The 27,461-nt window shown below is 61.5% G+C and overlaps 1 protein-coding gene across 1 annotated transcript; it reads right to left on the bottom strand.

Annotated features, from left to right (window-relative positions):
• Positions 1-251: 251 nt before the first annotated feature.
• On the bottom strand, positions 252-21,671 carry CAMKK1 (calcium/calmodulin dependent protein kinase kinase 1). The gene is made up of 17 exons (XM_031957323.1): positions 20,760-21,671; positions 14,396-14,895; positions 10,743-11,164; positions 10,090-10,144; positions 7,835-8,468; positions 7,263-7,401; positions 6,636-6,746; positions 6,275-6,403; positions 5,334-5,493; positions 5,064-5,180; positions 4,638-4,750; positions 4,307-4,394; positions 3,772-3,845; positions 3,507-3,594; positions 2,716-2,844; positions 1,329-1,426; positions 252-655 (listed from the first exon to the last, which is right to left on the bottom strand). The coding sequence occupies exons 1-17, from the start codon at positions 20,803-20,805 to the stop codon at positions 598-600; spliced, it is 2,961 nt and encodes a 986-aa protein (XP_031813183.1). The 5' UTR covers positions 20,806-21,671; the 3' UTR covers positions 252-597.
• Positions 21,672-27,461: the final 5,790 nt, after the last annotated feature.

Here is a 27,461-nt window from a genome sequence, read left to right as displayed (position 1 = left end):
GGCCGCGGGGAGGGGCCCTGGGGAGGGGCCAGTTTAGTGCAGAGCCCCCGGCCGAGGGCGAGACCAGGGGCTGCCCCCCCCCCCCCCAGGCTCCGGCCGCTCCTGAGGAGAAGTGGGGGCGTCTCCGAGGTCGGCTCAACGTCTACCTTTCCCCGGGGACCCCAACGGTCCAGACCAGGAAGGCTGGGGGCGCCTTTGGGAAGGGTCCCGATTCCAGTTACTGCCGGGGTGGGGGGGCCTTTGCCTTCTTGGTCCGGGGGGAGAGCAGAGTCTGCGGGGCCCCCTCCCCCTCCGCGCTGCAGGGGCCCCGGTAACTCGCAGGGAGAGGTTCCTCCCCCCCCCAGGGGGCGGCAGCTCCACTGAATCATAAATTAAGCACATTCATCAGTCGGGGGCGGCCCGGGGAGATGAGGCGCAGACTCGGGGCTGGCTCCGGGCCCGGGCCTGGCTGTAAACAAGGTCCCCCACGCTCCCGTCCCCGGGACCCTCCTCCTCACAACCTTCGCTCGGCCGTGACGTCGTCCATGGGGTGGGCGCATGATCCCGGGATGAATGGCGACGGCAGCGGTGCGAGGACCCCCGAGGGGGCCGGGGAGCTCAGGAGGCCGGCTGGTCCTCTCGGGGCTCAGGCACTTCTTTGTTACAGGCGTCCTTCCTGCAGGGGGGGGTGTCAGGGACGGGGGAGGGCCAGCTGCCCCCCAGGCCCGGAGGCTGCCCCGAAGGCCACGGCCGGGATGGAGGCTCGGACGTGGGGGCCGCCCCCGACCCAGCCCCTTCCCCTCAGGAACCTTGAATGACAAGCAGGACCGAGTAGGAAGGCCCGGGGCTTCTGCAGCTGGTGTGCCTCCCCTCTGGCTGCCCCAGCGGGGGAGGGGGGGGCGTTCACAGCTGAGGCTGGCAGAAGGCAGACACTTCTGCTAAGTCACTTCTAACTCTAATCCCGGGATTTACAGAGGCTTTGTCCTCCCCCCTTCACTACCCATCCCCAATCAAGAGGACATAGAAAGCTCCAGTGGAACTTGCTGACCAGGGAAGAATCCACCTCCTTAAACAGGGAGCCGAAGCCAGACAAATGGGCAGAGCTTGGCACAGGCCCAGCCCCTCCCCGCAAGAACAGCGTCAGGAGGCCCTGGGGGAGCGGGCACCTGCCCGAGGCGGCTTGGGGCACCCTGCGCTCGAAAGCGACCCAAAGGCAGCCGGGCCTGGCTCCTGGCGAAGCAGCTGAGAGAGCCCAGGGGAAGCCGAGGGCGACCAGTCTGAACCCCCAGATCTCTCCCCGAGCCCTCTTCCCCGCAGGAGGGCGACGTCGCCCCTGGCCCATGACTTACTTTAATACGTTTCTTGGCGGAGTCCTGTCCTCGGATCTGAAGTGGGCTTCGAATGGATTCCCAAAGGAGCGCTTCCTCAGCATGGCCTTCACCAGGATCTGGAGAGAAGGGGGCACAGGGTGTCGGGCACTGGCAGCAGAGGCGACTCCGGGGGTTCCAGGAGGAGCCGCCCAGCTTGGCAACCAGGGCTTCCTGCCCGGGGCCTTTCGCCATCTGCGTTCAGAGGCAGAACTGAATTTTCACCCATTTTGAGAATCCATTTCTGGGACCAGAGCTTGTGAACTGATGCTATGGGAAGGGAGCAGAAGCAGGAGGTCGTTATACGCTTCAACAACAAGACTACATGAGTATGGCTTCTTCGGCAATGAGGGGATCCAAACCAGTTCCAACAGAGCAGCAATGAACTGCACCAGCTGCACCCAGCAAACGAGCTCTGGGAGACGAGCGTGGACCACAACGTGGCATCTGCTCGCTTTCTGCTGTTGGCTTCCTCTTGGTTTTTCTTCCCACGTTCTCTTTCCCTTCTTTCTAAATCTGATAACTGTAAACATCTGTTCCCTCGCGCTGGGCCGGGCCGACGAGGGCTTCCAGCCCGTGTGAACCCAAAGCTCACCAAAAAATGCTGGGAAAACTAGAAAACCATATGGTGAAAACTAGGTATAACCCAGCATCTCCCACGATATAGCAGGATCAGGAGCTGGGCGTGCTATTTATACAGAAAGCTTGGTATTAGCAACGTGAGAGGGCATGGGATAGTGTAACTGTCAGATCCAAGTGAAGGGAAGAATTCATGCCGAAGAAGATACAGAGAACATTTCAAAATGTAAAATCAGATCATTATGATTATAAAACGCTATTTTTTTTTTTTTTTTTTTTTTTTGCACAGACAAAACCGATGCAACCAAAATCATAAGGAAAGCAAAAATGTGGGGGAAAGTCTTTCAGCGTGGGCCTCTCTTAAAGGCCTCATTTATCAACTATAGAGAGAGCGGAGTCAAAATTATAAAAAGTTAGAAAACTACAAGCCCCTCCTCAATTCGTAAATGGGTGTAAAAGGATTTAAACAGGCAGTTTTCAGGCAAAGAAACCAAAGTTATCTCTGATCAGGGAAAAAAATCCTCCAAATCACAACTGATCAGAGAAATGCAGGCGAGAACAATTCTGAGGTTCCCTCTCACACCTATCAGAGGGGGTCACGTGACTAGGGGACATGTTGGCTGGCCGGGAGCGCTTTGGAGCCCTGCCCGAGGGGCTGCCGGCCTGGCTCCCGAAAAGGGAGAGGGGCTTCCTAGGACCCGCGGGCCGGCAGCCCCGCCCCCGCCTCTCCCCCCTGTCCCGCCTCCCAGCGGCCCAGGGCCCGGCGGCAGCACCGCGGACAGCTCCTTACCACTGTGGGCAGCCGAGGGACCAGCTTCACCGAGTTCTTCACCTCCTCCTCCGTCACCTCCACCATGCTGCAGTGCTCCTCCTCCGAGGGGAGCGGACACGCCCCGTTCTTGGTCACCCAGGGGTGCACCTGCCGGGGGTGGGAGGGGCCGGTCAGCCAGGGGAGGGGGGACAGAGGGGCTGGGGGACTGAGGGATGGACGGAGGGAGGGAGGGGCTCGGTCAGCCAGCCCCCGGACATTCTGCCGCCCTGGTTCTGGGATCCCACTGTCTCATGGAACCCCCTCGGTCCTCCCTCCTGCCTCCATGGCCCCTAGTGCAGGCGGCCTCTTACTCCCACCCACCCCCAATCAAGCAGACCCTCCCATTCTGCACTGTGGGGCCCCCAGCTCTGCCAGGCCCTCGGCTCGGAAAGCTCCGGTTTGTGTGAGGGTGAGGCCCCTGACGGCCCCGCCCACCTCCCTACAGCTTCTCAGGGAGCTCTTCCTCTTCTCCAGGGAAAGGAGAGAGGGGGCGGATGAAGGGGAGTTTGAGAAGAGGAGCTTGGGGTCCCGGGAGCCCATAGGAAGCACAGTGACCAGGGGCAGGCCCCAGGCTCTGGCCCCTGGGTTTCACCCTGCCCCCTCCTCTAACACTCAGCCTTCTGGGTGGGGGCGGGGTGGGCACTGAGGGTGGGGGCGGAAGGACCTGATCACACACAGGGAGACTTGTGTGGAGGGGGAGCCTCAGTCCCTGCCAGAGGCTGTGGTGCAGGCGAGGGCCAGGAGGAAGCTGCTCCCCCCACAGCACTCACCTTGATCTCCGGGATCACGATCCTCGTCTGGGGATCCTTGTCCAACATGCGGAGGATCAGGTCCTTCAGAGACTCGCTGATCAGGGGCCTGGGAGGGGAAAGGGCCCCAGACCAGGACAATGAGGCAGCCCCATGGGGGCCCTGGCCCCCTCTGGGATGGCAACCCCAAGTTTTTGCTTTCTGGTTTCCCCGCGGCTGAAGTCCAACCTCGGCCCCATCTGGGGAGGCTTCGGGGCCACCTCTGCCTGCTGGGAGGCTTACTTACTGCTCTGGGAATCCCACTTCCTCATGCTTGATCTTCTGGTGCAGGGCCAGGATGGAGTCATCGATGAAAGGGCACTGGAAGAAGGAGCGAGCTTAGGGGGTCATCTGGACAGTGTGTGGAGGGGGCGGGGCATGAGAGATCAGTGAAGAACCAATTGGCCACTGGTCGAAGAAGCCCGCTGAACCAGGGATGCAAAGCAGAAAATCGGAGAAGTTAAAATTGGAAGGAGAAAAAGTAAAGGAGGGGGAGGAAAAAAAAAGTAATCCTCATCCGGATCCTTAGGCTGAGCGGAAGATGGCCCGGCTGGCGTCCTATTCTCCCTTGGCCTGGAGCCCCTCCCACAAACATGAAGACCGTCTGTGTCAGAGGGAGGGGCAGCACTGGTCCCCCAGGACAGGAGAGCGGGTGGCTTCCCACCAGCATCAGCACAGCTCTGGACGAGCACGTTCTGCCCCATGTGGGGCGCCCTGCCCAGGCCTTGGCGCCCGGTGGGAAAGGGGGCAGTTGTGTTAGTGAGGAGACTGGGCCCACTCACCTTCCCGTAGACAAAGCAGTACAAAGTGATGCCCGTAGCCCAGACGTCCAGCGCCTGAAAGAGAGCACACAGTGGGTTACTATGCCACCTGTTCCCCTCTCGGCCTTTTGGTAGCACCTCCCTGGGAAGCCCTGCTCATTCTCTAAGGCAGTGCGTCGGCTGTTGCCAAGGCCAGGGCTGGGAAGCAGCTTCTAGGTCACCGGCAACCACCGGAAGCTCTGGACGCTCGAGGAAGCTTCCGAGCCATGAGCGGGGTCCCGGCAGTGCCTGGACAGGCTGCTCCCTCAAACTGAGTGACCCAAATTGGCGATCTTAGTTGGTCGCCCAGAGCAGGTTGATGGCGATGTCCCGGTGGATGATCTTCTGGTAATGGACTGCGGCGACAGAAAGGGGAGACATAGGGTTCTGGGGAGTCTGGGCATTCTGCCAGGGCTGGCTCCCGGGCTGGTGGAACAGAGAAGCTGCACTCTTGTGCAGAGTTCCCTCTGGGACCCCTTCTCCCCCACCGGTCTTCTGCTTTGGACTGGCTAGACTTGGCCGTCCTTCTGCCCTGGGACCCCTGGCTGCCAGGCGGCTCCGAGCCACCCTTCTGGGCTCCCACCGGAGGAGGGAGGAGGGCTCGGGCGTAAGGGTCTCTGCCCCCACCGCCAATTGTGCCGAGGCCTCACCCAAACAGGAATCAGGCCAGGAGGGAGAAGGGCTCCAGCTGCTTCTCAGAGGCCAGAAGAAAGACCCTGACCCGGAGCTACCACCTTACACTTGCCCAGCACCAGTCAGGGCCTGCCTTTTCTGCCTTCTCGCCTCGCCTTGGCTCCCCGGTCCGCCAGGGCAGGAACGCCAGGCCATGTCGCTTGGGTTTAAGTGCTGGTGGTACCTGGGAAAGGGGCACCGCCCATTTACAGATACAGGAAGCTGGGAGGTTAGCCAGAGGAACTAAGGCCTCCTGCCCTCCTGGGATGAGGGGGAAGCGCCAACCCCATCTTACTAAGGGCCCTGGATGCTGCTTCCCCTGGCCTTGCCCTCCCACCCAGGCGCCTCGCACTCCTCTGGATGGCCTGGAGACCCCTCCCAGGCCAGCCCCTCGACTTTGTTCCGTGTCACTTGCTGATGGTTCAGGCTTTTTGTAGGACTGGGTCCGGAATGAGGTGCCTTTTCCGGGGTTGAGCTTTCGGCGCTGTTCAGTCCAGCTGGGGAAGGCCTCTGAGAGGCCCGGGCTCCCGAGTCCGTCAGCTCCTCCCCCATTGTGGGAACCTCCGGATTCTTAGGCTGGGCGGATGGGGCGGAGCCCCTGATGGACTCCACCCCCCAGGAGGCTCCTGCCTCGTCCCCACCTCGGCCCAGGCTAACCCTTGCCTCAGACTCTGGAAGCCGCCCCGGGAAAAGGCTTCCCTGTGGTGCTTTGTTAGGTTCCCGGTTTAACATGAGTCACGTGGGAAAACAGAAGGGAAAAATCATGAAAAACCCAAAACTAGAAGTCTGGGATTCTCTCTGGAGGCAGGCGCTCGTCCCTCTCTTGGCGCCCGGGACCCCCTCCCGGCCCCCCCTCCTCTCCGGCCTCCGGTCTCCAGGCCAGGGAATGTCCCCAGGTCACCAGCCTGCTCCTCCGTGGGCTGTCATCACCTACACCGGCTGTGGGACCGCAGTGGGAGAGGGCGGGGTGGCCAGCCCTGGCTTCTCTCGGGGGCTGCTCTTGGGTCCTCAGTGGGCATTTAGCATCCCTGGCAATCTCCCTCTCCACATGTCCCCAGACTCCCGGGTCTCCCACATACCACGGTCCCCCAGCCCCACGGCCTCTCCCTACCAGGTTCTCTCCCCTCAGTTGGCCTTTCTTCCAGTTCAAAGCCAGGAGCCTGGCCCATGTCCCTCTGGTGGCCACTCTCCCAACTGACCGGGGCAAGAAACCTGCCTCCCTGCAGGCGGCCTCCGTCCGACTCAATTCAGCCCCGGAAAGGGAGAGGCAGAACCAACCGACCCTCCTGGGAGTCTGGCCTTTGCTCTGTGGCTGCGGCCTCCTCCGGGGACCCTCGGCCCGGCATCTCCCGCTCCCCCACTTGAGGGATGGTGAGAGGTAAGGTACTCACCCTTTTGGGCGGACCACTGGAAGGAAAGCAGAAGCGGTAGAACAGCTAGGTCCATGGGTTATGACCCTCCCGGGAGAGATCAAGTCCTCCGGTCAAGCGAGTCAGTTCCTTTGGTTAAAGCTCAGTTTCCCCACATGTAGATGAGGAGGCTGGTTGATTTTAACAGATTCTGAGAGGCTTTGGGGTGTCTCTGGCCTCATTTAAATGATTTGCTGAGCTAGGTCAAGGGTGTTCTCACCCGAATCCACCTGCAGCCCAGCACTTCGCGGCGCAGAGTCATGGCCGTGACTCGGCCCATGGACCTGGCCCGCGCTTTCGCCGGGCAGTTCACAGCCAGCCGGGCAGGCGTACCTCGGGCCCTGGGAGGGAAGAGGCGGGCACCCTCACTCTGTTCGCCCAAAGGGAAGAGGCCAGGCTTTCCTCCACCCCAATTTCATCCATGGTGAGAACCAGGAGGATCCCATGTAAGAGGTTGTCTCACTTGGGGTCTCCAGACCTGTCAGGGAGGGCCATAGCAGGAGGAGAGTGTCCTTCAACCCTGGGGCCAAATGGAAAATAATTCAGGGAAAACATGGGAGGGAAATTGTAGGAACGTGTAGATGTGGGGAAAGGGAGGAGTTTGGGAGGGAAAGTCAGGGAAGAAGGGTGGTGCCAGGGAGGGAGGCGTTGGGGGATGGTGGGGGGAGAGGGAGGATCCCTTAAGGTGGTTGGAAGGAGATAAAAGAGGGTAGGAAAGGTTGGGGGAGGGAAAGGGCCCTGGGGGGTCTGGGAAAACAGGCTTCCCCAGGCCTGAGGCCCACCTTGGGGATGGTTCCCTCCTCCCATCCGGGGTGAAGGAAAGGAAAGAGGGAGGGTTGGGGAGGGGGGGCTCCCGCCTAGTGCCGGTCACTCGATGGTTCCATCCGGTGAACCAGGGCCAGGCTTCTTTGATGGGTCTCCCTGATAACCAGTCCAAGGGGAACCAAGGGGACTCCTGACAAACCCGGCCGCGGAGCCAGCGTGGGGGAGGCCGCCCTGCAGAGAACAGGAAGCCACGGGGGGCTCAGGGGGTGTTTGTCCAGAAAGGCGGAACAGGGAAACCTGGGGATGGGCCCCCCCCATCAGAGACTCTCCTGATGGCAGAACCCGCTCCCAGGCCTCCCAGAGGCGCCCCCGCCTGACCCCAGCCTCGGGACCACCAAGAGGCCTCTTAGTCCTGCCCAAAGGACGGCCAGGGAGCCACCCAGAGGCCCCCACCTCTGCCAGGCCCCCTGACCCCCAGGTCGTCTCCTCGCCCTCCCCCCGCCTCCCACCTCCGGGCCTCCCTAAGTGAGGAAGCGAGTCCCTCAGTCCCGTTAGGGGGCTCCCACGCCTGCCCCCTCCCAGCCCCCCTTTGGGACCGGGGCTCGCGCCCCCTCCCGCACCCCCCCTCCCCAGCAGGGTCCCAGGCAGGAGAGCGAGCACCTACGCGGGAATCCGTGCTGCTTCAGGAGCTTCTTCTTGGACAGGACCTTCATGGCCTGGGGAGTCAGAGAAACCGGGAGGTCAGCGCCGGGCCCGCCCCCGGGGCCTCCCCACACAGCGGCCTCCAGGCCCCTCAGCCACTGCCCGGGTGGGATATCAGAGGCAGCACCTCGGAGAGCGCCCGAGCCCGGCCCCGCCCAGCAGCCCCGGGGGGCGGGGCGTCTCCGCCCGGAGGCGGTCCCAGAGCGCCGAGGGGGCGGGGCCTCGGACACCAGCTCCGACTCCAAGGCGCCCCCCCACCCCAGCAGCCAGGATCGGCCCCGCCCAGCAGCCCCGGGGGGCGGGGCGTCTCCGCCCGGGGGCGGTCCCAGAGCGCCGAGGGGGCGGGGCCTCGGACACCAGTGTTCCAACTCGAGGGGCTTCCAGACCTCCCAGGGGAAGGCAAGCGGCCCCAGGCAAGGCTCTCTGCCCCCCATTCTCCGCCCGGTCCGGACACTCCCGCCCTCATGGACGCCGCCCCCCAAATGTGGCGGCCGGAGCCCAGCGCCAGCGGGGGGAGGCACCCGCCCCTCCCGGCTCCCGCAAACGCCGTCTCTCCCCTGCGTCTCTCTCTGTCTCTGCCTGTGTTTCTGTCTCTCTCCCTTTGTCTTTCATCTTTGTCTTTATCTCTTCCTTCCTTCCCTTTTTGTCTCTGTCCCCCTGATTGCAGCTCAATTTTGAGAGAGACAGAGACAGAGACACAGAGAGAGACAGAGACAGAGAGACAGAGACAGAGACAGAGAGACAGAGACAGAGACAGAGAGAGAGACAGAGAGACAGAGAAAGAGACAGAGACAGAGAGACTCAGTGAGAGACAGAGAGAGACAGAGGGAGACAGAGGGAGACAGAGACAGAGAGAGTGCTGGTGTGTTTGGGCCCGTTCCCTTCTTGACCCCAAGGTCCGGCTCCCCCAGCCACTCCCTCCTCTTTTAAAGCAGCGGCTGCACTTGGGGACGACGGGGCTCACAAAGTGGCCCCTGTTCCAGGAGACCTCAGCGTTCAGCCCAAAGCAAGGGGTGCTCCCTGTTCTTGTGGCCCTCAGTTGACTGGCAGCTCACGGGGGCCAGGGGGTGACCTTCCCGGCAGGACTTCAGGGGTCTCCATCCCCCAGACTCTCCTTCCAAATCCCGATAACGGGAGCAGAAGGCTCCCCGCTCTTCCTTGGGGACAGACCCCCCCCGCCCCCAAACGTGCTCAGCTCTCACAGGGCTCGACGGCGGCCAGAGCTCGGCCGCCCAACGTGGGCACCTCCGGGGCCAGATGGCCAGTCACCGGGTCCGCCCGCCGAGGGCAGCTGGGAAATGGCCTTGTGAGGGAGGAGCCAGGGCACCAGAGCGAGCCATGGCTCCGCGCCCCCCCAGGGGCCTGCCCACACCTGACACTGCTTTCCCAAAGAGTGGGGAGGAGGAGAAGCAGAAGCTCCCTCCCCCGTCCGAGGCCGGCAGACTCCTCTCCAGCATCTGTGCCGGTCCCGAAAGGCCGCCCTGCCCCTTGGCTGGCCTTGCACACGGGGGCGGGGCATTGTCTCCCCAGCTCAGGAACCAAGAGCCCCCCCCCCCGCAGCGGCCGCAGCGAGCCCCCCCCCCCAGCGGCTGCAGCGAGCCCCCTCCTGGCGAGAAAGACTTTCCGGCACCGGGAGGAGCGCTGCATTTAGGGTTCTTAGTCACGGTTGGGCCCAAAGCTCCCCCCGCAAATTCTCCTTCCCATCTTCCCGGCGCCCGCCACCCCAGGCGTCCTGGGCACGGCAGCCCTGCGTCCCCCGGGGCCCGACAACTACCCCGATGCCGCCTGCCCTCGGAGATGGAGGCTATCCCCCGCTCGGGGGCAGCCGGGTGGTGCAGGGGAGAGAGCCCCGGCCCTGAAGGCAGGAGCACCGAGTTCAAATGTGGCCTCAGACCCTTAAAGCTGCCTGGCTGTGTGACCCTGGGCAAGTCACTTAGCCCCAACTGCCTCGGCCAAAAAAGAAACAGAAACAAAAAAGAAAGTTCGCCCAGCTCTTCACTCAAAGTCCGAGGCCCCTAAATGCCAGTCCCGAGCCTGACCGCCCGCCCAGGGCCCCTCCGAGGGGCTTCCGCCCCTGTTACCACGAGAACCCCATTGACAACGGCCCAAAGAGCAAGAAGCTCTCCTGGCCCGGCAGAGGGGCCGCCCGAGGCGGAGGCCTGCCCAGCATCCACAGTTCCCGAGGAGGCCCCGACGGCAAGCCCTAGCCTGGCCCACCTTCGTCCACGGGCAGGATGGGCAGGTCGCCCCCTCCGAGGGTACTGAGCCCACCCTGCAGACAGGGAAATGAGGTCGCCAGGGAAGCATGTGTCCCAGGGTGTGTTCATGGGCAAGACTGGACGCAGCCCTCCTGACTCCGCCCTGGCTCCCTCCTCCCCAGAGCCCTTCCCCCCGGGACACTCACATTCTTGCATCACAGGTTTTGGCAAAGCCATGGGCGACACAAGGCACGAATGAAGGAGGAAGAGGAGGGAGAAGGAAGGAGAGAGGGAGGGAGAAAGGAAAGGGGAAAGGGAGGGAGGGAGGGAAGGAGGGAGGGAGAGAGAGAAGGACAAACAGCTGCCATTTCTGGGGCCTTCATTTCTCAACACCCACTGGACTGAACTGGACTCCCACCACGGTGGCATAAAATAGGGGTCTCCCTCTCCCCTTGGGGCAGAGGAAGGCGCAGGGGTCAGAGGGTGGGAGTCACTTAAACGTCATGGTGGCCTTGGGCCTGGCTCTCCTAGGATGCCCCACCTGCCCCCACTGCTCTCAGCCCGGCGCCCCCATCCCTCAGGGCAAAGCCTCCAGGCCACCAGACCCTGCCCACCACTCACTCTGGAGCTGGAGGGCGCTCCAGGGCCAGCTGGTGTAGGGCTCCATTTCACAGAGGGGGAGACTGAGGCCCGAGAAGGGACGCTGGCTGCTGCCCCGAGGGCCCCTGCAGAGCAGTCGGCCCCAGCAGCCTCAGAGGGAGCAGAGCATCCTCTCTGGGCCGGGCTCTTGATGCAAGAATGTTTGCACTTGGAGAAGGGAACGTCTGTCTGTCTCTGCCCCTGTCTCTGTGTCTCGGCTGCAGCAGAGCCGTCCTGCTTCCCGACAGAGCAGAAGCCCCGGCTCCTTGTGCCCATCCCCGGCACCATCCTGGGCCTCCGCCCAGCTCTATGCCCTCAGCTGCCCCGGAAGAGGAAGCCCCCCAGGCCAGGAGCAAGGGCGGAAGCCGTGGGGGCAAGAGAAGGACCGGAGGCCCCGGCCAACCCACCTTTCCAATCTCGCTCTGGAGTTTGTACTGGTTTAGCTGGACGCAGTCCTGTGGGGAAGAGGAAAAAGCAGAATCAGGACGGGGTCGGCCCAACCCCGCGGACCCGCCAGGACTAGGAGCACCCAGAAACCCTCGTGCGGCCCGCCAGGGCCAAGGAGCCCCAACGGGTCCCGGGCCTGGGACCCAGGACAACCGTCTCTGCCCTGGGCCGAGCTCAGGCAGGAGGCTACTGAACGGAAGCGGCTGGCCTCCCTCGCACCGGGGGCCGCTAAGCCGAGGACAGCCAGGCCTGGCACGGGCCTGGCATGGGCACGGGCCCGGCCTGGTCCCCTCAGACCCGGGGGCCCATCTTGGCAGCAGTGCCAGGAATTAGGTGGCAGAAACCACAGGCGATGCCAAAAGCAGCAGCCTCTTGACTGGAAGCATCGTCGACGTGTCCGGAGACGGGCTGCTGGGAGGCGGTCATCAAGGGCATTTGTTGCAAGGGCACTGGTCTTCAGGCCGAGTAAAGGGAGGGTTGGTCAGTCTGGGCCAGCCAATGAACATTTATTGTGCACCTGCTGTGTACCAGGAACTGTGCTCCTTTCTCAAACTGCCAAGCGATCCAACGCTGCCGCGGGGGACACAACTCCATTGCACCGGCCAGTGTCTGAATGCCAAATGCCTGCTCGCCAACAAGACACGGCGGGTGCTCAAAAGGCCGTCAGAAAAGGCGACACGAGGACACTCTCGAGGTCTTTCTTCAGAACTTTAGATTGTCTGCCCTGGGAGACCTTGGCACAGAGCCTCCCGGCGGGGCGTGCCCTCCTCAGAGGGGCTGGGCTCTGAGAAACCGCATTCAAGGAGCTCAGAGGAGACACCAGGTGTACAGGACCGAAGCCCTCCCAGATGTTCCCGTGGACTCCGTGTCCCGTCTGTGCAGAGCGTTCTGAGCCTGCAGCTCGTCCCACACTTATCTCGCTCTCATACGTGGACGCCACTTTGTCTCCTTCCAGCACAAAGAGCAACCACCTGCGGCCGCCTGAGCCGCCGCCACACTGAAGCCGGGGGTCGCTGGTTCCTCCAAATGTTCACCAAGCTTCCTTGTGGGAAAGGAATCCTGCCGGTGTGCACGGGTGGCAGGGAAGCTGAGCTCATTAGGCTTCCACGACTCCCGTGTTAGCACCCACGAAGTGCTGCTTCGCCCCAGGAAAGCAGCCTCCTCACCCGTGCTTGCAACAACCTGCCAGGACAGCCGGTCTCCTCGCCCATGCTTGCAGCCTCTCCCAGCAGTCATCCTCCTCATCGATGCTTGCAGTTCCCTTCCTAGGAGAGTCACTCTCCTCACCCAGGCTTGCAACCCCCTCGCAGGATAGCACTCCTCCACCCCATGCTTGCAGTATCCTTCTTAGGACAGCAACCCTCCTCACCCATGCTCACAACACCCTCGCAGGATACCTATCTGTTGGAAGCCGCAATCTCTAGGCTGCTTGGCAAAGCCCAGCCCTGAGATCAGATGTGCACAGCCCTCATGCAGCAACAACATTTCCCTCTATGGTTCTCATCAGTGGACTGCTATTTCCTATATTATTTATAATTGGCTTGATGACAGCACTAAACATTATCTACAAAAATCTGGTGACCAGGGGAATTTGGGCAAGTTAACTAGAAACGATTCCACCTGCATATTCTGCCCTAATAAAGCTAATCTCTCCGTGAGACCCATGATAAAGGAGAGAACTCCATGGAAAGCATTGTCACTATGGGAGAGAATCCAAAGGACTGGGACATAATGATGTTTACCAGCTTAGACTCAGAAAAGGTCAGTATGTGGAGGGACCCAAAGACGGTTAAAGTATAACTAGGAATTGCCCTAAATGCCTATGGATATGATTTCAAGTCAGGGAAGTAGAGGAATCAAGCAATCCATAGAATTGACAAAGACATAAGTAACTAACAAAATTCACTGACATTTAACCTTGTATAACATTTACCTTTCATTACTGGCTTTGCATAATGTAATCAATAATTACCACTTAACCCTAAAAAACTTACTCATATATGTGGGGAATAGAGAGATAAGGTGAAGAACTTACAGGGACGTATGAATTCTTTTTTTCTGTATTTTATTGTTTCTGTGTCTCCCCTCTGACCCGTATAATATGTGCAGGCCCATATCTACTTGAGCCTTGGCCAGCTAGAAACAAATTTACTTAACCTGAGCCGATGACACTTAGCGGTATTCGACATTTAGCGATATTTGGTCTATCGGCTGGACCACTGTCTGCTTGATGAAGCCTGAAGGCCTGATTTTCTATTTCCTAGAAATCAGGAGATTTCAGGGAAACTGAAACCTTCCATTCCAATCTCCCCAAATAACAACAGCCAATTAGATGCCTCCCCCTCCCCTTCTCTATGCTCTCTTACTTCTGATGTCATCTCTTGTATAAAAGCTGTATATTGTGACTACTTGTTTAGCCCTCCTCCCCAGAGCTTTCTCTTTCTTATCCCGCGATGGGCCGGCTCATCCTCCGGAGGTTTGCAACAACCAACTTTTCTGCTTTTTACTGAGTGATCTCTGAGTAATCATTTTGGGGAAGGGTCTTCTACATCCCTCACAAATATTAAATGTCCAATGTAGTAACATATAAAGGTCAGTAAGTCAGACACAGGGCTGAAGACTATGTTGACCTAAAGGAAAGTGTATGATCATCATATAGTATAAAATAAAGCCTAAAGGAGCCTGAGAGAAGTGGGAGCGTCACTTCCATCGGTTCCTCACTCAGGCTACCCCACGACTCCTGTCTTCCTTTGACGCCGACCCTATTCCTCCTGCTCAGCCCCCTGGAGCCCTGCAGCCATCCTCCTGACACCTGCTTGCAGCACCCTTCCAGGATAGTAGCAACCCTGCAGTAGTTCGCCTCTTCACCCATGTTTGTAACCCTTCCAGGACAGCTCTTCTCCTCACCCAGGCTTGCAACGCCCCTGCAGGATAGCAGCCCCCGGCCCCCCAGTAGCCATCCTCCTCACTTAGGGTTGCAGAACAGCCCTTCTCCCCAGCCCAGCCCTAGGCAGCGCTTGGTGCTTTCTCTTACTATTTGTCCCACAGGATAGGGGTTATCCCAGGGCTGGGCCCATAGAAAAAGTCAAGGAAGGCTTGAGGAATACTTGGGAACCTCTTACGGTGACCCTCCCCTTGGTGTTGGCAGCCGCCTCGGCCAAGGGCTCGGCAAGCCCGACGCCCTCGCTCCCGTGCCCAGCTCGGCTACGCTCGTGCCGCTCGCCCAGGGCCTCGCCTACCTCCACATCCGAGATGGACACTCGGTTGGATTCGATGGTGGGCCGGCGCGCGATGCGGGGCGAGACGTGGTTGGCAGGACCCGTGGCATAGGGCCCGCTGCCGGAGGGGCAGGCGGCAGAGAGACAGCTTCTGCTCGGTTTTTCCTGGAGAGAGAGCTTCCTGTCAGTCAGCGAGGGCCGGACGGGGACTTCCTTGGGCTCCCGGGGGTGGGCGTCTCGTGTGGTGAGGGAGGGGGCCGATGGGATCCTCTCTCGGGCTCCAGCGGGGCCGCCGCTTGCGGGAAAGTCCGGGCCGTGGCCATCCCCAGAGAAGACGGCAGCGTCATCCCCTGCGCCGGCGCCCCCCGGCTCGGCCACGTCGATGGCAGCCACCCTCTCCGCCAGCTCTGTGCAGGGCTCCTGGCAGCACAGGCTCGAGCCTCCCTCCATGCTGGGGATGAAGGCCAGCTTCATGCACCAGCGTGGCTTGGGCCTCCGTCCGGTAGGAACGCTCGGACACCCTGGAAGAGAACACAGGGGAAGAGGTGAGGCACGGCCGCCCCGGACCCGGGGACCCGACGGCCCGAAGATCCGAAGCCGGGCCCCCCAACTCCCAAAGCAGCGCCCCGCCGGGCCCGGCCCGACTCCCCGCGTGGGACCCACGGTCCTTTGCCCCTCAGCCTCATCTTCCTAGTTCTTGGTCAAAGTGAGCCTGAGCGTCCTCTTGTCCCAGCCCCACCTGCCGCTGACCTCTGGCCTCGGCTGCTCCCTCAAGGCCACCACGTATGGGTCAGGCGGGGCAGCTGGGCCCCAGGCCCCGTGAGAGACCCCAAGTTCAGGGACACAAAGCCCTCCTGAACTGCTCCAGAAAAGCCACCGAAGCTGGTGGCCCGGCAGCGGCGCTTGAGGGCAGGCCCCAGGTACTAGAACACGGGTGGAGGCGCCAGGCAAGCAGCTGGGGAGCCTGGGAAGGAGCCCCCCCAAACGGAAAGGCAGGCTAACGATCTAAGCTTGAGGCTTCCTCCTTCTCTCGCCCAGCTCTCTCCGGGCCGTCTGGCTGCCAGGAGGGAGACCCAGCCCTAGTCTGCCTCACCAAGCGACCACAGCTTCAGCCCACTCAGGGCTGGGGGGCAGAGCCTCCCCCTGGAGCCCCCTCCCCGGCACGCCCACAAGGCTCTCAGTGGCGGGGAGCTCCCCACCTCCCCCCGCAGCCCAAACCACTGAGGCTGCAGCAGCTTGGAGCTCTCGACCCCAGTCTGACTAGTTGGAGCTCGGAGCTATTTTCCCTCTGCCTTGTCAAGAGGAGCTTGTTGACTGAGGATCGCCCTGAATTGTTAGGGGAGCCTTGTTGTCGTTAATCCTTTGATCATTTCTAGTATCATTACTGGTCCTTTAGAATGCTCTCCTGGCCCTGCTCATTTCCCTCAGCCTCGGTGCCTGTCAGTCTCTCCAGGCCTCTCTGACGTCGTCCTGCTGGTCATTTCTTACAGAACAATAACATTCCATAACATTCGTGTGCCACAATTTATTCAGCCGTTCTCCAAATGGCGGCCATTGCTCAGTTTCCAGTTTCTGGCCACCCTCTCCAGCGGGCACGGGCGCAGACTGGCTCCCTCCCCACACCTCCCTGCCCTGGTCTGCTCCCTAGCACCCGAGATTCGCCGGGGAAGGTCCCAGCCCATCAACCTCGGGGCCGGAGCCTTTCAGCTCTGCCGGGCGAGGATTTGGGGAATCCAGCCCCGCCTCGGTTCTGAAAGAAACCTGGCTCAGTTTCGCCGCTGGGAAAGAAAATGCGCCCAAGCCACTTTCCCAGCTACGGCCGGGCCTCTGGGAGGCTGAGCTCTCTGGGAGGTGGCTCCCTTGGGCCGCTGAGACCCTCCGCTCTCCTCCTCCTTTCTGCTGCCCCCCAGGACCGGTGGTGGAGAAGCCAGGCCCGGGCGCTTTGGGAGGTCCCCATCGGTCCCAGCTCTTCTGGCCCATCGTTCCAGCTTAGGGAGCCGTTTTAAGGACTGCCCCGTGGGCGGCGACCCAGCTCCATGTTGTTTGCAAGGGTGATGGGCCTTCAAGTCACTGACGGACCCTGAACAGCGCCCGGGGCTTCTCCCAAAGCCCTGCCCCCTGCGGCCCAGCAGCGACCGCTCGCAGTTCCCCCAGCCCGGCCTGCAGCCCCTGACACACTCAGCCAGCACGTCATCATCCTGAACACACGCTCCCAGCACACCCACCAAAACCGGGCCCGGGAAGGGCCGGCCACGCTCTGGCCCTGCTCCGGTCCCACTCCGGCCCCGCTCCGGCCACCGCCAGCCTGACCCGAGGAGGCCCGGGAAGGGCTGGTGAAGCACTCGGGGCACGGGGGGCAAACCAAGCCAGCCTCAGTGGCTGTTTCCTCACCTGTGGCCCCGGCAGAAGCATGAGGACCGGGTTCCAAAGTCCACAGAGAACACGATTACTCAAGAGTCTCTAGATACTGGTCCCACAGGCGGGGACTCATTACCCGGACACCAGTGAGCCCCATGGGGCATGAAGCCATTGCAGGGCGTGTGCAGACCCGCAGGGGGCAGAGTTCTGACTCCGAGCATCACCCCTTGGTATCTCAGGACCAAGAGCTCAGAGCCGGGCAGACACGCCCCGAGACGCCCCCTCAGAGGAGCCCAGCCCCTGCCCGATAAGGACGAGGACGGGGAGCACGCCCGCTGCCCGGGCAGCCCCTTCCCCAGAGGCAAAGCCTCTGACCCCGAGCCGCCCTCTGCCTCTCCCCGGCATCTCCTCCCCGAGCAAACGCCCGCGGGTCTCGTGACGGTGCCCCCGGATCCCTGAGCTACGGGTGGGAGCTGGCCCTGCAGAAGGCCCTCCCAGGCCCGCTCCCTTCCATCTGCAGCTCCCAGGGCCGGTGCCGGAGGCCCCAAAGCCTATGCTCTCTGAGCAGGGCAGCAGGGCTGCTCCGGAGGCTCTCTCTCCTAGGGGAGGGGCGCCCCCCATCAGGGCAGTGATTCGGGGGTCACTCGGTGCTGGGGGAGGGGGGGCCAGGGCAGCTCCCCCCCCAGGGAGCCGGAGTCCTCCGAGGAGTTGGGGGGCAAAGGGGGGCCCGTGGGGGCAGAATTCCAGGCAGTGCAGCGGGGAGAGGCTTGGGAAAGGGAGGCAGAGCTACGTAGGGACGGGGGCAGGCGGGGCCCTGCCAGCTGGGGACGGGGCAGGCGGGGAGGGAGCCGCCCAATGAGGGGCCGCCGCCCCCTCCCCCCGCCGGACGAAGCCCCCGACGGGCAGGCCCAGAGGCCCCAGGGCCTGTGAGGAGCCCCCAGCCCCGCAGAAGCTCCTACCGGCCCCGCGCCCTCGCCCTGTGCCCACTGCGGGTTCAGCTGGATCACAGGCAGAATCCTACGAAAACAAACAGCTTTTCTTTCTTTCCTTCTAGCCCACTGTGAGCCCAGCCAAGAGGCTGAGGAGCAGCCGGGCCCTCAGGCAGGAGCAGTAGCCCCGCCCCCGCCCAGGGCCCTCCCTGCGGGGACCCAGACAGACCCAGACCCAGCTGCTGGCGGAGGCCGGAGCTGCCCTGATTAACAGGTCACGGCCTCCCGGCCTGGCTGGGTCACGCCCCGGGGCTAGGCCGGCTGTCTAGTCTGGCCCCGCTCTACCGGCTCCTCCCCACACACCCTCCTCCCTGGCCCGGGATTGAGCCGCGAGCAGAAGCAGCAGGATAGACATCTGAGCACTGGCCCAGCGGGCGCAGCCGGCTCCGAGGGGCACAGCCTGGGGGGCGCAGCCGGCTCCGAGGGGCACAGCCCGAGGGGCCCCTCTGCGGCGGGTGCCGAGCCCCTGGCGCGGGCTCAGGGAGGAGGGGCCGGCCCGGGCGGGAACCCTCTGGCAAGGCCGGAGAGGAGCCCATGTCTCTCGCCCGATGCAGCCTGAGGCCAGGCCGGCGGGCAGAGAGCCGTCTGTGACCCTGTAGATGTCCCCAGGCTGGGCACAGTGCCAGGCACGGAGGGCACCCCCAATGGACGGAGATTTTAGGACTCCCCAGAAGGCGGCGCCAGCACCCGGAGGCTCCGAAGGGACGGAGGTGCTCCTGTGGCATCCGGGCTCCCGTTGCTATGGGAACGCCCCCAGCCTAGCCCTGGCCAGATCTCGGAGGAAGGGGGGGCAGGACCCTCAATGGTCCTGCAGAAAGCGGCCTGGCCAGGAAGGGGCAGATTCTGAGCTTTGACAAGCACTAAATCCCCTTCAGTGAAGGCTCATAAAGGCGCCTCTGGAACTCCAAACTGGGCCCCAGAGGGGGAAGGGGGAAGAGGGGCCCTCCCGAGGCATCCCCCAGAGCGGGGCTGGCTCAGCCCTTCCCAGGAAGGGGAGTCTCTTTTGGTCCTTCAGCAGCCCCAGGAGGAGGGCCCAGAGTGGGGGGGGGCCCTGGGACCCCTCCCCTCTGCCTCCCCCCAACTGGCCCCTGTCTGAGCTCAAGCCTTTCTCACCTCCCATGGGGCCGCTGAAACAGCCTTCCGGGGCTCCCTGACTCAGGCCTCCATCTGTCTTCCACACGGAGGCCCAAGACATGGCTGGCTACTTGGCCCCTACTCAAGAGCTCGAGCCCCCAGTGCCCCAAGACCCAACACACACTTTGTACTGAGAGCCTTCCCAGCGTGGGCCCACACACCTACCAGCCGGCCCTGGGGCACTCACCCATTCATGTGCAGTCACACACTCACACACTCACTCACACTCACACACACACTCACACTCACACACACACTCACTCACTCACTCACACTCACACACACACTCACACTCACACACACACTCACACACTCACTCACACTCACACACACACTCACACTCACACACACACTCACTCACTCACTCACTCACACACACACACTCACTCACACACTCACTCACAACACACTCACTCATACACAGACACTTACAGACACACACTCCCCCCCACCCCTACCCCCCTTGGGCACGCGGCCTCTCAGCCTGCGCAGAGTAAACACTTATCCGGAAGCGCCTTGTGCAGGGGCCGGGGGCAGCCGGATGCACCATCTTTCTACCTTTCTTTTCGAACCCCTGTTGCCCCCAAGTTCGTCCGGCCGCCCCCGGGCCCCAGCAGGGCAGAAGGGCCCGGAGGCGCGAGGCAGCCCAGGGGAAGGCAGGCAGGGCCAGAGCAGCCGGGGCCCAGCCGTGCTCCTCTTCCTGACTTCCTCCTGCCCCAGCGGCGCAGAGATCCCCTAAGCCCTCGGCCTGCTTCTCCCCCGCCCCCAGCCCCTGCCCCAGGCCCCTCCTGCCCCACCCCCTCACAGCTGCCAGGCTCGCCCTCTCGGGGCACCCGCCGCTTGGAGAGCGCCAGTGGATGGGGAGGCAGCGGGGGAGGCGAAAGGCCCCAGAACCTACCTCCTTTCCTCCCCCGCTCACACCCACAAAGGCAGATCAAACCCTAAATCTGACGGGGGAGGGGAGGAGAGACAAAAGAGCATAACCCCCCCCTCCCCCCCGCTGCTGCTGCTGGGGGTGGGGGATGGTCTCTGGCTCTGAACTTCTGCTGTTGTTGAGGTTGGGGGGGAACAACTGGGTCCGGCTCAGCCCGACCTGCCAGCAGCAGAGAGGAGACTTTCTTTTTTTCTTATCACCTGTTCCCCAGTTACCCGTTAATCTGCTGCAGACATCACGCCGGCCACCAGAAAACAGACATCCACAAAAGCCAGAACAGTAGGAAGGACATTCACTGGGGCGTCCGAAGGCTTAGGCAAGTCTGGAGGAAGAAGACGGTGGGCTGGGCGGGATGCGCCTTATGGTCCCTTCCGGTCCTCCGAGTCAGCCAACAGACCCCTAGCAGCCCTCCCCCACTGCTCCCACAGCGACCCGACCCGAGAGAGGTTAAGCGCCTGCCGTCCTTCTCAACGTTCTCCGCAGTCATGGCGCCGCTCCCCGCTCCACCGAAATCTCAAAAGCCCCGGAGTAGGTCTCGCAATTCTATTTTTTGCCCCGGCAGCAAATTCTGTAAAGGGGGAAGGAGAAGGGGAAGGGGAAGGGGAAGGGGAAGGGGAAGGGGAAGGGGAAGGGGAAGGCTAGGGAATAACCATTTATAGCGCGCCAGCTGTGTGCTCCTACCTGGGAGGCAGTGCCGTCGTTATCTCCATTTTACAGCTGGGGGCATTTGAGGCAAACAGATGAACCGATTTGCTAGAAAGTATCTGAAACCACATTTGAACTCGGCTCTTCCTCACCGCAGGCCCCAAACTCCATGGACGCCGACCCCCTTTAGTTCCCTCAAAAGAATCTCTTTAAAAAACCTCAAAGAATTTATCCACAAAACCAAAGAAGCACAAAGTCCTTAAAGGCCAAGAGGGGAGGGATTCTAGGTCAACAGAACGATACATGCCTAAAAGTAATAACTCACTTTTTCGCTTGAAAATCTCCGAATACGTGGCTCCGTGGTGTGGCATGGTAATGGAAACCAGTAAGGCTCGAGTTTGCAACGTGCATCACGATGTCCATTAAAATAGTCCATGTTTATAAACAGCCAGATTAAAACGTGACAAAAATGAGGGAGAAGGAGGTGATGTGGACCAACAAAAAGAAGGGTGAGTTCGGGGAATTAAATCCTATTTCTGCCAACTCTTTCTCTGGGTCTGTCCCTCCCTCTCTAAAAGGGAAGGAGTCGGATTTGCCCATCAATAACATTTATGAAATGCCTATTGTGTGTGACAAGCACTGTGCCCGGGGAGACAAAGAAAAGTAAAAGCCACCCTTGGCCTCGGGGAGCTCGCAATCTAATGGGAAAGAAAACCCACAAGCAAACAAGTTGTAGACGGGATCCATTGGGAATAATCAACAGAGAGATGGCACGAGAGTTGAGAAGGTTTGGGAAAGGCTTCCTGTGGAAGGTGGGGTTGTAGCTGAGACTTAGTAGCCGCCCATGGAATTACTGAGTGTGCATAACGTGATTGGACCTGCACTTGACGAAAATCCCTTTGGTGGTTGAATGGAGGATGAACTAGAGTGGGAAGAGCATTGAGGTAGACAGACCCCCAGCATCAGACCCCATAGTCCAGCTGTAAGGTGAGAACAGTCTGGACTTGGTAAGGAAAGGGCCAGAGGAGAGGAGGGGGTATATTGGGGAGATGCAGAGGTGAAATGGAAGGGGAATGAGGAGATACTGCAGAGGTGAAAGTGACAAAGAGATAGTGCAGAGGTGAAAGTGACAGAGATGCTGCAGAGGTGAAAGTGATAAGAGATACTGCAGAGGTGAAAGTGACAAAGAGATACTTCAGGGGTGAAAGTGACAGAGATGCTGCAGAGGTGAAAGTGATAAGAGAACGGGGGAAAGGAAAAGAGATATGCAAGGTGAAAGGACAAGATCGAGAGGTGAAAGGGGGAGATACTGCAGAGGTGAAAGTGACAAAGAGATACTTCAGGGGTGAAAGTGACAAAGAGATACTGGAGAGGTGAAAGTGACAAAGAGATACTTCAGGGGTGAAAGTGACAGAGATGCTGCAGAGGTGAAAGTGATAAGAGATACTGCAGAGGTGAAAGTATAAGAGATACTGGAGAGGTGAAAGTGACAAAGATACTTCAGGGGTGAAAGTGACAGAGATGCTGCAGAGGTGAAAGTGACAAGAAATGCTGCAAAGGTGACATCTACAAGAGATGTTGCAGGGGTGAAAGTGACCAGGGATACTGCAGAGGTGAAAGTGACAAGAGATGCTGCAGATATGAAGCTGACAAGAAATGCTAGAGGTGGATTGGAAGAGAGAGGCTGCAGAGGTGAATCTGACAAGAGATGCTGCAGATATGAAATCAACAGACCTTGGCTGCAGACCGGATAAGGCTGGGGGGAGGAAGAGTGAGGAGTCCGGGCTGACTTCTAAGCTGAGAGTCTATGGGATTGGGAGCATGGCGGTACCCAGTACACTACTACCTGTATAGTAATAAGGAAGGCAGAAAGAAGGGAGGATTTGAGGGGGAAAGTAATGAGTTGTTTTGGACATGTTGAGCTGAAGATTTCTCCCGGATATCCAAGTTGAAGGCATTTGAAAGGCAGTTGGAGATATGAGATCAGAAGTCAGCATAGAGACTGAGATTCCAGGAGAGGTAGATTTAAGACTCATCAGCACAAAGATGGTCATTAGACCCATGCAACCTGATGAGATTAAAGCAGTATAGAAGGAGATGAGAAGAGTCCCGGGAGGGAGGTCAGAGAGATTCCCGCAGTTAGAGTCTTGTTGTTGTTGTGATCAGGAGGAGAAGCCAGCAAAGGAGCAGTCAGAGAAGTTGGAAACAGAAGAGAGTGTCCAGGAGAAGGCGGTGACCGCTAGTGTCGAAGGCTGCAGCGAGGTCACGGATTGAGAACGAAAACAAAACATTGGATTCAGCGAGTAAGAGATCGATGGTAACTTTGGAGGGGGAAGTTTCGGTGGAATGATGAGGTAGGAAGTCAGACTGTATAGATTTAAGAAGAGAGTAGCAGGAACTATCATAGACAGACTTTTCCAGGAGTGCAGCCCCACGGGCAGGAGAGACATGGAATAATAGTTATCAGGGGTAGGTGGGTAAGCATTTGGGAAGCAGCCGGTACACAGGGAGAGACTGAAGATGAGTGAGAGAAGAAATGAGAGAGGGGCCATCCACTGGAGGAGGCAGGATGGAATGGGATCATTTGAGCAGAAACAACTGGATGGATCTCCTCACATGAGGGAGGGATGAGGGAGGAGACGGTAGAGGAAGCCCAAGGGAGAGGAGAGGAGGAGGGGAGAAGGGGAAGCTCATGGTGAATGGTCTCAGTTTGTAAACCTTGCAAAATACAAGGCAAGCGGCTCAGCTGAGAGAGTGGGGGAGGGGAACCGCGGTAGGTTTGAGGAGGGATGAGGTTTGGCAGAGTTAATCCGGGACAGCGAAGGCATTGGCTCCCGGTGCCCAGGGCCCCGTCAAGGTTCGAGACCATAACGGTGTCGTGTTCTCGGCGGAACGGCTGCCTGATTTTTCATCCTCATTCCAGAAAGGGAGAGCAAAAGGGCGGGGGAGGGACAAGAAATTCTTGCCCGTCCCAAGCCCATGAGCCATGAGCTGCTGTGCCCAGAAAGCTGAGCCGCCGTTTCACAGAATGAGGGCAAAAGCTCGCGAATCACAGATCGTTCACGTGTCGGGAAAGGAGCTGAATTCAGGAACTAGCGGCGGGAACCGAGGAAGAGCAATGTTTTTGAAATCAAGAACAAGCCCTAGAGTTTACGTTCAAGGTCAAGTCGGTCTGGGGAGGATCGCAATGGCGGCCCTTTTTCAAGGCCCAAGGGGCCAAGCACAGGATGGGAAGGAGAGCCTCTATCTGGCCAGGGGGGATGAGGGCCCCTTTTAGGCTTTGGTCGTTCCTCCCGGGTTTTTTCTTATCTGTTTTCTTCACCAAGTGAAAATAGCAATAAGGAATATTATTCCTTAACAATAAGGTATAAGGAAGCAGGTTTTACGTGAGGGCGCGGGCTGGCAAGCCGGCCATCTTCTGAGAGGGGAGGAGAGGGGAAGGGAGGGGGGAGGGAGGGGAGGGGGGAGGAGGAGAGGGGAAGGGGGGGAGAGAAGGAGGAGAGGGAAGGAGAGGGGAAGGGAGGGGGGAGAGGGGGAGGGAGGGAAGGAGAGGGAAGGAGGGGGAGAGGGGGGAAAGGAAAGAGGAAGAGAGGGAGAAGAAGGGGGAAGGGAAGGGGAGAAAGGGAGAGGGGGAAGAGGAAAGGAAGAGGGAAGGGGGGGAAGGTGAAGAGGAAGGAGAGGGGAAGGAGGGGGAGGGGAGGAAGGAGGGGGGGAGAGGGGAGAGGGAAGGAGCAGGGGAGAAGAGGGAAGGAGGGGGAGGGGGAGAGGGGGAAGAGGAAGGAGGAGGGAAGGGGGGAGAGGGGAGGAGAGGGGGAGAGGGAAGGAGGGGGGAGAGGGGGAGGGAAGGAGGGGGAAGGAGGGGAAGGGGGGAGGAAGGAGAGGGAAGGGAGGGGAAGGAGGAGGAGAGGGGGGAGAGGGAAGGAGGAGGGAAGGGGGGGGAGGAGGAGGGAAGGAGAGGGGAAGGGGAGGAGGGGAAGGGAGGGGGAAGGAAGGGGAGGGGAAGGGAGGGGGGGAGAGGAGGAGAGGGGAAGGGGGGAGAGGAGGAGGAGAAGGGAAGGGAGGGAAGGGGGGAGAAAGGGAAGGGGGAAAGGAGGAAAGGAAGGGGGAAGGAGGAGGAAGGGAAGGAAGGGAAGGGGAAGGGAGAAAAAGGGGAGGGAAAGGGGGGGGGGGGGAAGGAAAGGGAAGGGGGGAGGGGGAGAGGGGAGGAAGGGAAGGGGAGGGGAGAAGGGGAAGGGGGGGAGAGGAAAGGGAGGGGGGAGGAGGGGGGGCTTGGGGGAAGAGGAGGAGGGGAAAGGGGAAGGGAAAGGGGGGAGGAAGAAGCCAGAAATGGGGGCCCAAACTTTACCCAAGGAGCTCCAAACCAGGCTTCCCCCCATTCACAATGGCGGGGCCAAATGCCCCCCCTTTGTTTAAACCCGGGGAAAAGGCGCCCCAGCCCCAGGGAGGGCCCGCCCGTCACCAGAAATTTCCCCCCCCCTTGGGCCCCTCCCCCGCTTCCCCTGGACGGGGAGCCCCCCAAAGCAAAGCCCTTCCCCGCCCCCCTGGGCCTCCTCCTCCCCGCCTGGGGTAAACAAAGGGGCCCTTTAGATGGGCGGGGAGGGGCCCGGGCCCCCACCCGAGGCCACCAAGGACCCCGCCCCCGGCCGCCCACTTTCGGGCCCTGGCCCCGGGGCCCTTTGGGGAGGAAATGGGGAATTTGGTTCCTGGGGGGCCACAGCCCCTTCTCTAACGGGGCCACCCCTGAGCCCCCCTGGGGACAAACCCTCCCGGCACCGGGACGCTGACCCCAACCTGGGCCTGGCTCGGAGCCTGCGGCCGAGAGAGAGACGCCCGCCCGAGGGGCCTGGGGGGAGGGAGGGGCCCGGAGCTCCAGGGGCCGCATCCAAGGCTTCAGGCTCGGGGAGACCCGCGGCAGCCCTCGGCCACTGAAGCAGGAGGAGCTGGGGGAGACGGGAAGGGCCCGACCTCTGGGAAAGAAGGCTGCTGATGCACAGCCGGAGTCAATCTGCTTTCTGCAGGCCGGCTCTGCCCCCTCCCCCCCACAGCGGCCCTGCCCCCCTCCCCCACAGTGGCCCTGCCCCCCTCCTTCTGTCTGGGGGGCACGGCCGCTGGCTCCCAGATCCGTGGGGAAGCGCCCATGAGATCATGGTCTGCGAATGTTCTGCAGACCAGAAGTTCCAGCCACGCCTGCTCCCTCACCGGGGCTGTTTCTAACGCCCCTCCCTGCCCCAGAAGCCAGAGCAGCGGGGGGGGGGGGAGGGGGGTTTACTTTCTGCCTCTGCCCGGGGCCTCGGAGGCTTGGGGGGGGGGGCAGACTCTGGCTCTGGGGCCTCCTCCGGGCCAAGCGCAGGGGCTGGAGAAGGGAGAACCTCGAGCCTGGGCCAAGGGCCTGAGTCACACCCCAGCCCCCGCCTCCCGGCCCTGGGAGGGAGCCCTGCAGGCAGCCGGGGGAGGGAGGGAGGCCGGGGGAGCCTCCCACGGACTCAGCCTCTCTGTCCCCAGGCTCAGGCCGCTGGCGCTTGGTCATTAGGAGGAACCGGACACGGTGCAGAAAGGGGGCGAGAGGCCGGCATCAGCCCCCGCTGGGGGGGGGGGGCAGGGCAGGGGCCGAGGGACCAGAGGGAGGCTCCAGGGGGCAGAAAGGCCCAGATGGGCCGGGGGAGGGGGGGCCCCAAGCCCCGACGGCGCCCACACAACACAAGAACCCCGTTCGAATCTGGCCTTTGTTTCCACCGACCGACTCCCGAGCCGGGGCCTGGGATCTGCGGGAGCGCCGGGGCTCGGGCTGCGCCATCCCTGGCTGGGCGGGCCCCCGCCCAGCCCCACTTCTGCCCCCCCCAAAGTGTTTTTTCACAAAAACAGCTGTTCCCACTTGTCTGAATTTTATTCAGAAAAAGCAAAAGGCCGCCGCAGTTCTCCAAGGGAGCCAACTTCCCTCCTCCCGCTCCCTCGGGCTCCTGGATGGGCCTCATGATCCCAGGCTTTCCTGGCCCATCAGTCTGAGGGCCAGGGGCAGAATCCCCCCCTTCCCCCCCAGGGCAGAGCCCCCCCCAGGCTCCCCGCGGCCGTCCCAGTTTTTGTTGTTAGCTGAAGGCGCCCTCCAAGTTCCCAGCCCCTGCTGCCCCGGCTGAGCTGGGGGGGAGGGGGGGGCGCTAGCCCCTTTCCTGCCGCCCCCCCCATAAGGCACAAAGATTCCCAGGGGGCCTTGCAAGTAGGTTCCGCTGCCCCCTCACCGCATTCCCCTCCCCCAGAACCCTCCCCCTCCTCTTCCCCAGCATCAAAGGGCCCGACTCCCTCCCCCCGGGGTTTGGGGGGGAAACAGGAAGAGGCTCCTCCGCCCCAGCCCATCCCCCCCTTCCCTCACACCCTGGGGCAAAGCTGCGGGAGAAGGCGCCAGCCGGGGCCCTCCCAGAGGCGCGGGGGCAAAGGGGAAGGGTCAGCCCGGGGCTTCAGGGCCTGGCCGGGAGCTGCCGCCCTTCCAATGCGGCTGCCCAAGAGGCGGGAGGGGGTGGGGCCGGCTCGGGAGCTGTGTTTAAGGGCTTCTGGGACCGGTAAAGCAGGATTCATTCCTCTCGGCAACATCAAGGCCCGTGTGTGCCTGGGGGGGCTCTGTGCAGTCCCGGGGAGGGCCGGTGCCGCCTTGGGATGGCAGAGTGCCCACATGCACGGGCGCACACAGGGGGCACACATGGGCGCACACGGGCACACAGGGGGCACACGGGTGCTCACAGGGCACACACCGGGCACATGGGTACACATAGGCGCACAGGGGGCACACACAGGCGGCACACATGGGGCACATGGGCAGACACGGGGCGCACATGGGCACACAGGGGGCACACACAGGGCACATGGGTGCACACAGGGCACACACACCGGGCACATGGGTACACATAGGCGCACAGGGGGCACACACAGGCACGGGGCACACACAGAGCACACACGGGCACACACAGGGCACACACACTGGACACACGGGCACACATGAGCGCACAGGGGGCACACCAGGGCACACACAGGCATGGGG

The sequence above is a fragment of the Sarcophilus harrisii genome, chromosome 3 (genome assembly GCF_902635505.1).
Source record: "Sarcophilus harrisii chromosome 3, mSarHar1.11, whole genome shotgun sequence".
NCBI lineage: Eukaryota > Metazoa > Chordata > Mammalia > Dasyuromorphia > Dasyuridae > Sarcophilus > Sarcophilus harrisii.
The sequence above is the reverse complement of the archived record's forward strand: the minus strand, read 5'-3'. Positions and strand labels throughout refer to the sequence as shown.

Coding starts and splice junctions, on each gene's coding strand:
- CAMKK1 (XM_031957323.1), bottom strand. CDS start 20,805: ATGCCACACCACGGAGCCACGTATTCGGAGATTTTCAAGCGAAAAA. Junction 4,395..4,637: donor CGGGACATCGCCATCAACCT/GCTCTGGGCGAC, acceptor AGAGGGGAACAG/GTGGCATAGTAACCCACTGT. Junction 3,595..3,771: donor GAAGTGGGATTCCCAGAGCA/GTAAGTAAGCCT, acceptor TTCCCCTCCCAG/GCCCCTGATCAGCGAGTCTC.